At 50.2% G+C, this 15,287-nt stretch overlaps 1 protein-coding gene across 1 annotated transcript in view; it reads right to left on the bottom strand.

The window, feature by feature from the left end:
- Positions 1 to 15,287, bottom strand: part of Dennd3 (DENN domain containing 3) — a 43,001-nt gene that overhangs the window by 16,395 nt on the left and 11,319 nt on the right. The window contains exons 5-10 of the mRNA XM_090339476.1: positions 14,836 to 14,947; positions 11,692 to 11,811; positions 10,088 to 10,306; positions 6,284 to 6,405; positions 3,006 to 3,161; positions 927 to 1,023 (exon numbers count right to left, since the gene is read on the bottom strand). Coding sequence (XP_090195602.1) covers positions 927 to 1,023; positions 3,006 to 3,161; positions 6,284 to 6,405; positions 10,088 to 10,306; positions 11,692 to 11,811; positions 14,836 to 14,947 — 826 coding nt within the window. The remainder of the gene's footprint in view (positions 1 to 926; positions 1,024 to 3,005; positions 3,162 to 6,283; positions 6,406 to 10,087; positions 10,307 to 11,691; positions 11,812 to 14,835; positions 14,948 to 15,287) is intronic.

Raw genomic sequence — 15,287 nt, 5'->3', positions numbered from 1 at the left:
TGCCGGAGCGGACATTCTAACGGAGCAGCCTCCAGCCAACCCCAGAATGCAGCCAGTGCCTCCGGGAAGACAGTGGTAGAGATACCACGGTCCCAAAGACAGGGAAGGTGCTGGGGAGAGCTCGGACCTGGCACGACACTGGCAAAGAGCCGACCTGAGCCCTGGGGGGATGACAGGGAGGAGCTGAGGAGCACTGTACATGGATGCCCAGGTAGAAGGTACGGGCACGGGGGCCCATTCGCCACAGCCTAACAAACTGAAAATGGCGTGTCGTACTATACAAGATGATTTAAAATGTAAGATATGGCCGGTGCGGTGGCTCACGCCTGTAATCCTAGCTACTCAGGAGGCTGAGGTCTGAGGATCACGGTTCAGAGCCAGCCCAGGAACTAAAGACGGTGAGAATCTTACCTCCAATTAGCCACCAGAAAACTAGAAATGGTGCTGTGGCTCAAGGGATAGGGTGGTAGCCTAGTGTTGAAAAGCTCAGGGACAGCACCAGAGCTCAAGCCCCATGACTGACAAAATAAAAAGTAAGATATGGAGCCATGCACTGGTAAGGCCTGCCTATAATCCTAACTACTCAAAAGGCTGAGCTCCAGAGGATCAGAGTCAGCCTGGGCAGAAAAGTTCATGAGATTCCATCTCCAAAATGGCCAGCAAAAAGCTAGACTGGAGGTTTGGCTCAGGTGGTGGAGGAGTAGCCAAGCAAGGAAGCCAACCAAGTGTGTTCAAAGCCCCTAAGTTCAAACCCCACTCCAGTTAAAAGATAATATCAAAAGGAAGAATATGAAAATAAGCTTCCTGAAAAAGCAAATATACTTCTTAAAATACGAACAGATCTTGAGAACCTGCATTTGAGAAATATCCAATAGAGAAAAGAGAAACAGCGTGAGCAGGGGAACCTGCCTGAGCACGCCTCTGACCTGCTTGTAGAATGGCTGGTCCCCGGGCGCTCTCGTCTTCAGAAACTCTTCACTGTGGAAGACTCTGTGCTCGTAGTTCAAGTGATTCTTTACTTCCCTAACAAGACACACACAGCCTAAGTGCTAGATGCTGTAAATATGCAAAACACACATCTTCTCTAGAAGCCACGAGAACAGTGACAGGAAATACCCCCTGAGGAAGCCTGTCCTCCCAGAGCTGCCTCGAACCGGCCGACTCAAGTGGAAGGGTCCGCTGGCTCAGGTCAGCTGTGACTCTCCCCAGCTCAGACCCCTCCTCCCCTGAGGATCAGCCCCTGCTTTGTGCTAACGGTAGAGTACAAGGGGTGGCAGGGGGTTGTGACCCAGCCAGCAGTCTGGCCAGAGGCCCCTCACCCACCACCCTCAGTGCCCCATCGCCTCATCTGAAAGTAACTCCTTGAAGTCTCAGGGTAGGGCCACCCAGACCTGCAGGGACAGGGTCAGAGTGGGTCGCACATTTCCCTTCTTTTACAAGCAAGAAAGCCATTCTGTCTAGGAGACATGAAGTCTTACGGTTCACGAGCATAGTTCTGCGGACTGGAGGTATGGCTCCAGTGGTAGAGTTCTTGCCTAGCAAGTGGAGGCAGGGGGTGTAATTGTATTTTCCTCTACTTTTATTTTTTTAGGTCCAAGATTGGTACTCAAACTCAGTACCTGCCACTTTCACTCAGTGGCTACTGCTTTATCAACTGAGCCATGCCTCCTAACACTATAATTATATTTTCTTGCTTTTTAATGAACTATCAATACTGTAAAGTATTTAAACAACAAGGGGAAAAAAAGGCCAGGAGTATGGCCTAGCATGCATGGAAGCCCTAGGTCTGATTCCTCAGTATCACATACACAGCAAAAGCTAAATGTAGTGCTGTGGCTCAAATGGTAAAGTACTAGCCTTTCAAAAGCCCAAGGACAGTACCCAGGTCCTGAGTTCAAGGCCCAGTACTGGCAAAAAACAAAAAACAAAAACCAAAAAAACCTGTCATTGAAGATTTCTTTCTAAAGAACACAAGCAAGGCCAGAGCATGGCCTAGCGGTAAAGTGCTTGCTTACCATGCATGAAGCCCTGGGTTCCAAGGTACCATATACACTGAAAAAGCCAGAAGTGGTGCTGTGGCTTGCATGGTAGAGCGCTAGCATTGAGAAAGCTCAAAGACAGTGCTCAGGCCCTGAGTTTAAGCCTCAGGAGAAAAGAAAGAAAGAAAGAAAGAAAGAAAGAAAGAAAGAAAGAAAGAAAGAAAGAAAGAAAGAAAGAAAGAAAGAAAGAAAGAAAGAAAGAAAGAAAGAAAGAAAGAAAGAAGGAAGGAAGGAAGGAAGGAAGGAAGGTAGGAAGGAAGGAAGGAAGGAGAAGGGAAGGGAAGGAAGGAAAGAGAAAAAGAGAAAGAGGGAAGGAAGGAAGAAAGGAAGGAGGGAAGGAAGGAGAGAAGGAAGGAAGAAAGGAAGGAAGGAAGAAAACAGCAAACAGGACGACACTAATTATACCTCTGTGAGCAGAGATATTCAAACCTGCCTGGAACATGCCATCCTGCTTTTCCCTAGAAATCATTTTCTTTATGTAGGTAATGACATCCCAAGTCATTAGCAATCCGGTACAGAAATAACCACACAAAGCTCTTGGTGAGTTGGCAGTGCCACAAAGCAGATGAGAGCCGAGGACGGGTACCTTCTTTGCTATGGACCAGCAGAAAGCAGCAAGAAAAGAGAAATGACACTGCAAGAGACAGAGGAGAGAGCGTGGGATAAAAGGAAAGGCCTGCAGGCTCTGCAAGCAGTGAGCAGCACCCACGTGTGACACGAGCCCTGCTGGAGGCGGCATGCAGGCCAGAGTCCCGCAGACACGCTCTGCTCATCCGTTCCACCGCACGAGGACAGGGTCACGTATAGGGGAGGCAGTCACGGCAGCAAGGACTACAGCAGGAAAGCCAGTGCCTCCCGCCTTGCTGCAAGAGCTCGGCCTGAGCTTGGGGCTTGTGGGAACTGGGGGCTGAGTGGGGGGCGGGGCGGCTGGCCTCCTCTACATGCCAGGAGCACCGTGTGAAGTACCTGAAGATACTGACGAGCAGGTGCAGGGCGATCTCCTGGACTCGGCAGTTGAGCGTCTGCTGCCAGGCTCGCCTGCGGGCTCGGCCCTCATTCAGGTCTGTGCTGGAGCTCAGGTGAGCAAGGTCCAGCTCCTGATGCAGCTGGAGGCTCTGGATCCTGGGGGAAGGAGACCAGGCTACAGGGTGTGGCACAGCCCCGGGCTCCCCAGCACAAGAGGCCCTGAGGGGAAAGGTGGACACTAAGAAGCTGCAAACACCTGTCCACGGGGGCCCGGGTTGCCAGGTCCAAAGCTGTCCTCTCCCCACAACACAGCACCAATGTCTTGGCTTAGGACCACACATTTGTATCTCGGGTCAGTCATTTCAACCCCGGAGCTTACGCGGAGGGAGCAGGCGCCCTTCCAGGACAGCTAAGGGGGGCTTCGGTGCAGGCCACTCTAGACTTCTAGTCATGGCTGCTAGAGGGGCAAGCCTGGCTTCCAGCAGCTTCCCCTTCAGGCCCTCCCCTGGCACAGTCAAATGCTCCCGGTGCCCCGCTCCTGGCACCAGCAGCCACGTAGTGGGTGCAGTGAACTTGCAGTGGGACCAGGTCCCAAATCACAAGAGCACCCGCAGCCTTGCGGGGCCCTTCATGTCTTCTAGGAAGCTACCAAGCTGCCCTTTTTGTCTTAGTTACTTTAACCAAAAGCTTGCCACAGCTCCTAAAGCTAGGGTTGGGGACCCCAGCTCAGAGCTGTGCTGGCCAAACAACCACAGTTTAGGACACCATGCAGAGACTCCCACCCCAGCCTGGGGGTGCTCAGAGGCTGGGACACTGGCCCCCAGCCCACTCACAACAAAAGCAACATATGAGCTGTCCCACAGCCAATGTGGGGATCTGACCCCACACCTGTGTGCATTCACATTCTAGAACGCCAACAGCGCAGGCACAGGCAAAAAGCCTTGGCCAAAAGAAACACCAGAGAAGTTGCACCAAGAGTAGCCAGGGCACTCTGGAATGGCTGAGCACAGCTTACCAGGAAATGAGCGTACCAGCAGGTGTATCCATTTCACCTCCCACTGGCCCACAGCAAGTCCCTTAGCAGAGTTGCCTGTCCACAGCCCAGACCAAACACCACTCTCTGAGAAGCCTGACTCAAGCCCCCAGGCTTCCCCACTCTCTGAGGGTCTGTTTGGGGCCCCTCAAAGTTTTTAGGATGCACGAAACAAGGATAAAGGGGTACCCCTCTATAGGCTGAGAGCCTGTCACACACTTCAGTACCTGTGTGTATAACTCAGTGGTAAGCACTTGCCTAAGAGAGGGCCTGGATTCCACCTCCAGCTCCACCCACAAAAAAGAGCACAAAAGGGGCCAGGAGTTTGGCCTAATGGTAAGAGTGCTTGCCTAGCATGCATGAAGACCCAGGTTCAATTCCTCGGTACCACATACATAAAAAAAGCTGGAAATGGTGCTGAGGCTCAAGTGACAGAGAAAAGCCCAAGGACAGTGCTCAGGCCCTGAATTCAAGCCCCACAACTAGCAAAAAAAAGAAAAAAGAAAAAGAGCACCAAAGGAAACTAGATGTGAGATTTGGGCTCTCTGGTGGACGTCATGAGACTCCTTGGGAATGGAAGCCGGCTCTGGTTCATGTGTCAGCATAGCTCACGCACAGACTGACAGTCATGGCAAGGGACCCTGAGTGGCATGTGACCTGCCCCACGAGGCCAGGTGCAGAAGTTTTCATGGAGGTGCTCCACAGATTTCTGATTCTAGAGCACCAAGAATTTGAGATTTTCCAATTAGGGATTCTCAGCCTGTATTTTATAAACTCCATCTGGGAAGAACAACATCAACACTAAGCCGTACCCAAATGGGAGTGCCAGCCCAAAGCAGCCTGCCCCCCACCACCATCCGCCGGTTCCGCTTACTGGTCCCCCAGCAGGAGACACAGCACAGACTAGCCCTCACCTAGCAGACACACACAGCCGGGGTGCTGGCCCCGGCCTGGGGGAGGGCAGTGGCTGTTTCTCTGTCCTCCCTCACCCTCCAGCAACACCTCCACCAGAACCCCCAGCCAGCTTGGAGGACTGAAAAGCAGGACCAGTCCTGCTACCATTTTAACACTCTCAAGGAAAACAGTACCTTGTGAGCCAGCAGAGGGCGCCTGGGCCAACGGCTTGTGGCCCCTTTCCACAGTGACTGTCCCAAGAGGAGCAGGGCCAGAATGGCTGGAGCCCTAGCTCAGGCCATGCCCTGACATAACCAACAAGTCACCTCTCATTCGCCCCTGAGAGCCCAGAAGGACAAACAACTTTCCAGCCTCTGCCCTACAGACCACAAGCTGGTTGTGGTCTGCCCTTTCTTGGGAAACACTGTGCTGAGGCCTACAAAGACAGAAGGAAATAAAAACAGCTATAAAACATGGGAAGAAAAAATAAGAGCACTGAGAATTCTCCAGTGAAAAGAGCTAGCACCAAAGGGCAGAGGCCTGTGACTAATAATCCTGCCAACTCCAGTACTTGATGACTATCTGACATGGTGTGTGAATAAGTGGCTGGCTAGATGGGGTGATCAATGAACAAATGGGTGGATGGGTGGATGAACAGATGGATGAGTAGAGGATGGGTGGATAAGTGAATGCATGGATGGATGAATGGTGGATGGATGAACAGATGAAGAAGTAAGTGAGTGGATGGATGGACAGACATGGGTGAATGAATGGACGGATGGACAAATGAATAACCTAAAAAATCCTCAGTATGGACTCTGAGACAAGGTCAAGAAGTTTCTCAGGGGTCATGACTGTCCCCTGACTGTTAGGCCATAATTATTATTTTTTTTTTGCCAGTCCTGGGCTTGAGCTCAGGGCCTGAGCACTGTCCTTGGACTTTCTCAAGGCTAGAGCTCTACCACTTGAGCCTCAGCACCATTTCTGGCTTTTTTCTATGTATGTGGTACCGAGGAATTGAACCCGGGTCTTCGTGCATGCTAGGCAAGCACTCTACCACTAGGCCAAACTCCTGGCCCCTGTTAGGCCATAATTTGTATTTAGGCAATATTAAAATATTATTTTAGGAGCTGGGAATGTTTGCCTAGTGGTAGCATGCTTGTCTAGCATGCATGAAGCCCTGGGTTCAATTCCTTGGTACTACATACACAGGGGGAAAAAAGTATTTATTTTAAAATATTCACAGCGTCCAAACTAAATACATAGAACAGCAATATAAAATTGGAAAAGGCATCTAAGTGGTAAATTCAGAGTGTGACCAAGAGGTCCCCACACACACCTTTCCCGTTACCTCTGAATAAATGTCTGCGCCGCAGCGAGTGGAACCTCGGGAATGCCCAGGCTGTCATCCGGGGACTCAGGACAGGTGACGCTCCCACGGTCAATATCTATCAGAACTAAGCCATCTGCTTCCTAGAAAGCAAAGACAGGCATGAGAGCCGACTTTGAAAACACACAAAGACAGTTTTACTTCACCAGGAGAGCATCAGCATGTTTGCCCATGTAATATTACCCACAAAACACAGAGTGCAATCCTCTTACGTAGAATCGGCAAGGCTCTGGGTTCAATGCACGCACGCACACACGCACGCACGCACGCACGCATAATAAGAATCGGTTAAATCTGGCATCTCCTCTTTTGCTCTTTCTGCCATTCCTCCATCATGCCAGTAATGTCTGTGGTAAACACCAACGTGCCATGCGCCTGGGTGCCGGACGGGCTCCTGTCCAAGCTCACCCTGCAGCTGGCTCAGGCCACAGGCAAGCAGGTGCAGTCCATGGCCATGGTGCCAGGCCCGCTCACGGCCTGCGGTGGCTCCAGTGAGCCCTGGGCACTCAGCAGGATGGGCGGCGCACAGAACCAGACCTACAGCAAGCCACTGTGCGGGCTGCTCCTTCTGGGTCACGAGAAATAAATGGTTTAGAGACCAAAGAGAATGGGCTAAATCTGACAAAATGCCTTTCTCTTGTGCTCCTTGGTTGTGTTAAGGTACACATGACCTGCACTAAGTGCCCTCCCCTCCCCACCCCACCCCCGTTGTCAGCACACAGCTCGGCAGTCCTTTTACACTCGCCCAGCTACACAACCTCACGGTGACTGCTCTCTAGAAGCTTCTCCTAATTCCACACCCACAAAACACTGCTGCCCCACCCTTCCTCCTCTGGTCCCTGGAAATAGCCATTCCTTCTGTCTCTACAAGGAGGACTCCTCTGGGGAGGTCACCACATGGAACTGGCGCAGTATCTGTCTTGTACATCGGGTCACATGAGCCACTGTCCTCATGGGAACCCTTCCTCCTCAAGTCTAGACACCCAGGCATGCTGCACGTGCTCAAGGACACCCTGGCGCAAACAATACACACACAACGTCCTGAAATCTTAGGGGACATTCCAGAACTCCACCCACACTCAACATCCAATGTATCCCCCAAGTGCCCAGCCAGCTCAACAGCCCACAGGGCCAGAGCGGAGGCAGGCTACTGGGCCAGGGGAGCACACACGAGTGGAATTTCACAACGATGCAAGTGGTTACTTAAAAAGTCTTATCTGCGACAAAATCCACAGGGAGCAGGCACTGCCCTGGGCACTGCCTTGGGTTCTGGGCCCACCCTCGGGTGGCACGTGGACTATGCAAACACCAGCTTCTTCCTGGTGCAATGGTGTGGGGTAAATACACAAAATCCAGACACAGGCCCGCCCTGAGCGAGTGCTTGTGGCATGGGATTCTGTACATCACCCCAGGCTCCCCCGAGAATCCCTCCACCAGCCCTGAAAAACAGAACATCCAAACAAACCCAGGAGCTTCCGCAGGGGAGCAGCTGCTGCTTCAGGAACTTTCCAGAACGCATTCATCACTAAGTGAGCTTTTCTGCATGACAACTGTCCAGAGGGGTCAAGCAAATGTGCCAAGAACATTTCCCTCCTGAGAAACCCAGGACAAAATGGCTTTTGCCCCAATTACAAAAAAGAAAGAAAGGAAGAAAGAAAGAAAGAAAGGAAGAAAGAAAGAAAGAAAGAAAGAAAGAAAGAAAGAAAGAAAGAAAAGAAAAGAAAAGAAAAGAAAAGAAAGAAAGAAACATAACTTTCAACTTCAGGGCACAGCCTGTCTTCTCTCACGCCCCAGGCACATGGGCTGGCATTTTCTCTTCCTTCCATAGTGGTCTCCACGACTCACTGGTTTGGCAAGAACATCACAAGTCCACTGTAGGAAGGACGGGTCAGTCGGGAGTGGCCACCTTTCGAAGCCCCTGGGGGAAAGGCTGCTTTAGCTTTCCAGGAAGTAGAGCCAGATGCTGAACAAGGCAAGGAACGTAACAAGCTCCCTTTGCTTTTCTTTCACTTTTGTGGACATTTGACGTGTTCAAAATGAAAAGACAACTGTAGTACAGGGCCGTTCGTGCCTGCGATCCCAGCCCTTGGGAGACGAGGCAGGAGGAGCAGGAATTCATGGCCAAGCTGGGCTATACAGCTTGTAAACAGCAGGCAAGCAAACACACACCTGCCATGTCGAGCTGCCAATGTGAAGGAGATGCTTGCCAACCCTAGTCACCAAAAGTAAACATTCTAAACCAGCAGCTCACCCCCGAGGGAAGAACCAGACTGAAAACAAACCTGACAATACCAAGTGCTACGAGGCTGGTGCCGACGGGAGGGGGCGCCCTCTTGGCAGCCATCCTGGGCACCTGCACCTGGAACATGCGCACACACAGGGAAGACCCAGGCGGCACCCAAGCCTTGTCCACAGGGGGCCAAGGCAGCATTGCGCCACAGATCAAAGGCAGAGCAATCTCAAAGCCCATCAGTGATTGTCCAGTTGGCAGGTCGCCACAGACCAGGCCCAAATACAGCCCGGCAGCCCAGCAATTTCTGCACAGCAATAAAGTGCTAACAGGCATGGCATCCCAGGAGGACGTCATGAACGGGGGGCTCAGGAGAGGAGTGGACACGGGGGGAGCAGAGCGGGAGCCTGCTAATGACATCAGAACCTAAGACTCCAATGGCAGCCGCCAGGCTCGGGGAGGGGACTGCTCCTCCACAGCGCAGGCTCCTTGTGGGGTGCTAAACAGGCCTCATGAGCATTTTAATTGGGTCTCAATAAACTAAAAACCCCGACACTGTCACAGCGTCTACCCCAGACCCACAACAGAGGGCCAGGGGGACAGTGACCGGGGCAGATGACCATTTCAACAGTTCACCTCTACCACCCATCAGCGCATCAGATGGCCACTGAGAGAGGTGGTCACGCCCACTACAGTGAGAGCCACGATCACCACAACGCTAGATCACCACGGACACACTGCTACTAGGATGACAGGCCACCAGGCCCAGAGACCCCTGGGACCACAGACTGCCACGTACACACCTACCATCTCAATCTGCGCCATGGTCACCACTGCCCCTCACATGTGCCCACAGCATGCCCGGTGCTATCCCAGGGCCTCGTCTGAAGCCTCTGAAGAGCCATGGCACTGGCACACTTCTGTCTTTTACAACTAGAAAGGGGTCCAGCCACACAGAGACAACAGCCCTGTGCTCAGCGAGGCCACTGAACTGAAAAACCCCAGGACATTTGTAGCAATGACAGTGGAGATGCTACTGCAAACCCCAGCCTCGTGCCTGGCTCCGTGCGACGTGCAGAACCCCCGTCAACTCAGGGCCTGGCATGCAGGGACGCAGCCCACCCCACTTCACAGACAAGGACACGGAGGCTCAGCAGAAGGACTAACTCGTCCACGTTCACACCGGAAGTACCGTGGACTCACCACTAAACTTGACATGCACAGTGAGCAGGGCCAGCAGCTTCCCTAGCATGGCCACGCGGGCCCTTGACGCTACTCTGCACCTAAGCAGGATGAGTGGTGACATGAGCTCTGCTCCGTTTCATGCGGTGCCTCAAACGTACCCCAAGATTGACAGAGGGAGGGCCCGAGCGCAAATGACACAGCACACGGTGTGTGTGCAGAGCCCTTCTTCTCACCCCGCGTTTGCAGTGCGAGGTGGAAACCGAGCCCTGGCCGCTAAGCACGGAGCCCTCCCACCATTCCTTGCAGGGGACTCTGGAGTTTCATCCTCACAGCCCACCGTGTCCATTCACCTTGTTGACTTCCTCGAAGTGGTCAAGATGGCAGCCCATGAGGAAGGACGTGGGCGCCATGACGAAGTCAAGCATCTGGCGGGACAGGATGGGCACGAAGGTGTGCTGCCACTGCAGCGGGTGCAGGTACACCATGAAGCACTCGGCGATGAGCGTCAGCAAGGCCCAGTCCGAGGAGAAGAAGACGATGCGCTGCTCCGTTAAAATGCAGGTCAGGATCTGGGGGCGACAGTGCCATCTGCACCCTCCTGACTGGGCACAAGAAACTTAAAACTCCACAAACCACCATCTAATGCAACCGGAACGCAGATCTTACCCAGTCTCCACAATTCACTGCCAAAACCACAGCCACTCAGAATCCCACAGCACGTGCAAAGCGGGGCTCAGGGCTCAGACCTGTAATCCCAGCTAGCTACTTGGGACAGGAGAATCATGAGTTCAAGTCAGCCCAAGCAAAGTCAGACCCTATCTCAAAACTAACTATACTAGGGGCCGGGAGTTTGGCCTCGTGGTAGAGTGCTTGCCTAGCATGCATGAAGACCCAGGTTCAATTCCTCAGTACCACATACATAGAAAAAGCCGGAAATGAACCAGGCACTGTGGCTCACGCCTGTAATCCTAGCTACTTAGGAGGCTGAGATCTGAGGATCAAGGTTCAAAGCCAGCCCAGGCACAAAAGGACCTGAGACTCCTATCTCTAATTAACCTCTAGAAAACGGTAAGTGGGGCTTGGCTCAAGGGTAGGGTGGTAGCCTTGAGCTGAAGAGCTCAGGGACAGCGCCCAGGCTGAGTTCAAGCCCCATGACCCACACACACACACACAAAATTAGAAGAAGAAAAGAAAAGCGTAGTGGGGCTTGGCTCAAAGGTAGGACAGTAGCCTTGAGCTGAAGAGCTCAGGGACAGGGCCCATGCCGAGTTCAAGCCCCATGACCCACAAAAGAAGAGAGAAAGAGAGAGAGAGAGAGAGAGAGAGAGAGAGAGAGAGAGAGAGAGAGAGAGAGAGAGAGAGAGAGAGAGAAATGGTGTTGTGGCTCAAGTGGCAAAGCTCTAGCCTTGAGAAAGCCCAAGGACAGTGCTCAGGCTCTAAATTCCAGCTCCAAGACCAGCAAACAAACAAACAAATAAATAAACACTAAATATACTACCACACTCAACTAAGAAACACAAGTTGCTGGGGTCAGGCATGCTAGAAGTGTGGCTCAAGTGGCAGAGAACTGGTAAGGCTTTGTGCTCAGTCCCAAAGGAATAATAGTGCTAAAAGCTGCTACTTACAAACAGCATGCACTGCTGTGAAAGGTAATCTGTGCAATAATAAACATTTCAAACATTCTGGTTCTATAGGTTGCGTTGTTTTAAGTATTTCTGCAATAATGTTCTTTTGATCTCAGAACCTTGCACTTGCCAAGCAGGCACTCTACCACCTGAGCCACAGCCCCATCCCTTTTGCTTTAGTTATTTTTCATATAAAGTCTCACACTTCTGCCTGGGCCAGCCTGAATCACTGCCACCCTCAGAGCAGGGATTACAGGCACGGCCCACTATGCCCGGACTGGCTCAGCACTTCCGATGCCCCATGAAGCCAATCCGCATGATGCCCCTACCTGCAGCACCTTCTCCGGCCTGAAGCACAGTAAGGGCAGGTGGAGGTCCAGGTCAACAACGGGGCTCTCAGGATCCACTCTCGAGGGGAACACAACCTGCAGCGGCTTCATGTTAAACATCTGCAATGACCATGACTACAGTTAGTTCAGAGCCGCCCCTGGCCAAGGCGACCTGGTTCGTGTAAAACCCTTCTGAAACATTCGTACTGCTGCATCACAGAACAGCACGTCCCCAGAAATGGCGCTGCTGCCCCTAGGCTCATATAAACAGCAAACCCGATGACTTCAACCGGCAGTGGGGGCCCACTCACTGAAAGACAAAATCAAGCCATAGCCCAGACATTTGCGCCAATGGACTCAAGTTCTACATGGAGCTTGTTCAAAAGAAGCATTCTTGGGGCCAGACGCTGGTGGCTCACACCTGTAATCCTAACTGCTCAGAAGGCTGAGATTTAAGGATCATAGTTCAAAGCCAGTCTGGGCACTAAAGTTTGTGAGATTTTTATCTCCAATTAACCACCAGAAAAACCGAGGTGGAGGTGGCACTGTGGCTCAAGGGGCAGGGCGGTAGCTTTGAGCTGAAGAGTTTAGGGACAACGCCCAGGCCCACAAAAATATTAAAAAAAAAAAAAAAAAAAAAAAAGACAAAAGAAAAGAAAGGCCAGAAGTGACAGAGCACTAGCCTTGAACAAAAAGAAAACCTCAGGGGATGGGCCCGGAGTTTAGCCTAGTGGTAGAGTGCTTGCCTAGCATGCACAGAGACCCAGGTTCGATTCCTCGGTACCACATACATAGAAAAAAGCCGGATGTGGTGCTGAGGCTCAAATGGTAGAGCTCTAGCCTTGAGAAAGTCCAAGGACAGTGCTCAAGCCCTGAGCCCAAGCCCAGGACTGGCAAAAAAAAAAAAAACCCTCAGGGGCACCCCACCTGAGTTCAAGCCAAAAATCCTGATAATGTCATATAGTTATTAAGATTATGCATTCTCAGTATTTTCCACTAGATAGCCCAAGTTCCTTTACAAACTTGTCATTCAAAACATTTTGAAAAAGACCTTTAGGTTGGAGGTATGGCTCAAGTGACAGAGTACTTGCCTAGCAAGCATAAGGCCTGAGTTCAAACTCCAGTACTAAAAAGAAATAGCTTTTTTCATTTTTGTTATTATAAAGATGATATAGAGGGGTTACAGTTATGTAAGTCACATAAAGAGCACATTTCTTTTTGGACAATGTTACCCTTTCCTTTATTCTCTCCCCGTTTTTCCCTCCCATCCCCACTCACAAGTGTATAGTTCCTTTTCAACAAAGAAATACTTTACAGGAGAAGGGGTACCAATGTGTGAAGTAACACACACACTCAAGTGGAAGGGTTCAGGCTGGCAAAAAAAAAAAAATTTTTTTTGAAAGAAAGAATGTTTAAAGACTTCTTTTCCTAAGTGACACTGCTTTGAAATTGCACGTCAATTTGGTTCCATTTCCCCAGAACGTCCGTCCAATTGAGACAAGGGAGGCGTGGTTCTTCCCAGGACAGCTTCCTAGCCATCCGGCAGGCTCATTCTCAACAGGCACACTGCCTCTGAACAGCTAATGTACTATTTATCAAAATGAATTGAAGGAAGTGAAAACATGCTTTGAGGGGAAGGTAAGGCGGAGACACAGGAACGGACGGAGGGTGAGCAAACACAGTCACTGTATTCAATATACACTGTGTAAAACATGAGCTATGTAACTTGTAGGCAGAGATCAAAGTGGGGGAATGGGGGAGAATGAAAGAAGGGTGACAATAAAGCACTGCACTCTTAACCTGACTTTTGGAATTGTAACCCTTTAGTACAACTACTTAATAATAACAATAAAAAGTAAAGATTTCTCTGCACTATCTTCCAGAAGTGTTCAGCAAACACTTCAAAACACCTGGCAGATGTCCTTTGTGTATTGCCAATAAGTATCAAGATTTGAACTCATACTTGCTCCCTGGGCTGGCACTCGACCACTTGAACCATGCCTCTCCCCCAGCTTTCCTTTTCATTTCAATGAATAGTACTGTTTTTGTTGATCATGAGTCTTGAACTCATGTCCTGGGTACGGTTCACAAGCTCTTTTGCTCAAGGCGAGTGCTGTATTACTTTAGGCCACAGAGCCACCTCTGGCTTTGGAGTGGTTAGAGTTAAGAGTCTCATGAGGACTTTTCCTGCCCCAGCTGACTTTGAACCATGATCCTCAGATCAGGGCTTCCTCAGTACTAGGATTATAGTGGTGGGCCTCTGGCACCTGGCAATAACTAGTGTTTTTAAATGTTCTGAGAAGTAACACCTTTATGTTCCTCCCCTAAGGGTATCCTTTAGTCTGAATGTATGTGAATGCCGAGTCCTGTGTAATTTATCATGTCCAGTTAGATTTTAGATCAGGCTTCTGCACATGAGAGAAAACATGTGCCATTTGTCTCTCTGAGCTTGGCTTACCTCACTTAGCATACTTTGTTCTAGGTCCATCCACTTCCCTGCAAATGATGTAAGCTTATTCTTTCTAATGGATGAGTAAAATTCCATTGTGTGTGTGTGTGTGTGTGTGTGTGTGTGTGTGTGTGTGTGTGTGTGTGTATTACATTTTATTAATCCACTCATCTGTTGTAGGGAATCTGGGCTGCTTCCACAACTCAACTATTACGAACAGTGCAGCAATGAACGCGGATATACAAATGTCTTTTAACACAACTTGACTTTTACTGATCTGGGTAAATGCCCAGGAGTGGTATGGCAAGGTCATAGGAAAGACCTATGTTTCGTTTTTTGAAGAATCTCCAAACCTCCTTCCAGAGTGGTTGTAGTAGTTGACATTTCCACCAATAATAGTGCAAGAGGGTTGAATTTTTCTCATCCCAGTTATATTGGTCACCTGGGTTTTTGCTGGTTATTTTAGCAATGGAATCTTATGGAATTTTCTGCCGCAGCTGGCTGTAAACAGTTATCCTCAGATTTCAGTCTCCCAAGTGCTCTATGGTTACAAGTTTGAGCTACCAGCACTGGCTAAAAAAGGTTTTTAGAAAAGCAAAAACAGCTAGGCACAGGTGGCTCATGCCTGTAATTCTAGCTTCTCAGGAGGCTGAGATCTGAGGATCATGGTTCACATGATTTCAGGTTTAACTCACCAGGTGCAGTGGCCCAGGTGGTGGGCTAGGAATCAATGACAGTCTTGCTGCAAAATCTTTGATATGATTGTCAACTTCAAAGTCTTTGCAGAGTTTCAGATGAGTCAATAAGCTGAAATCAAGACACAAGATTCAAGTCACAATATCAAAGGAACATGATTTTTGGTTTTGTTTTGTTTTTTTCCCAGCCAGTCCTGGGGCTTGAACTCAGGGCATAAACACTTTCTTTGGGCTTTCCTCTACCACTTGAGCCACAGCATCACTTCTGGCTTTTCTATGTATGTGGTACCGAGGAATTGAACTCAGGTCTCCATGAATGCTAGGCAAGCACTCTACCACTAGGCCAAATTCCTAACCCCAAAGTAGCTTTCATGTGTGTACTCGCTCGAGTGCTTGAACTTATGGCCTGGACACCTTCCCCTGAATTTTTTTTTTTTTTTGCTCAAGGCTAG

This window comes from Megascapheus bottae, chromosome 9 (genome assembly GCF_031878675.1).
Source record: "Megascapheus bottae isolate mThoBot1 chromosome 9, mThoBot2.hap1, whole genome shotgun sequence".
Lineage (NCBI taxonomy): Eukaryota > Metazoa > Chordata > Mammalia > Rodentia > Geomyidae > Megascapheus > Megascapheus bottae.
Note: the sequence above shows the minus strand (reverse complement) of the source record. Positions and strands in the feature narration are given on the sequence as shown.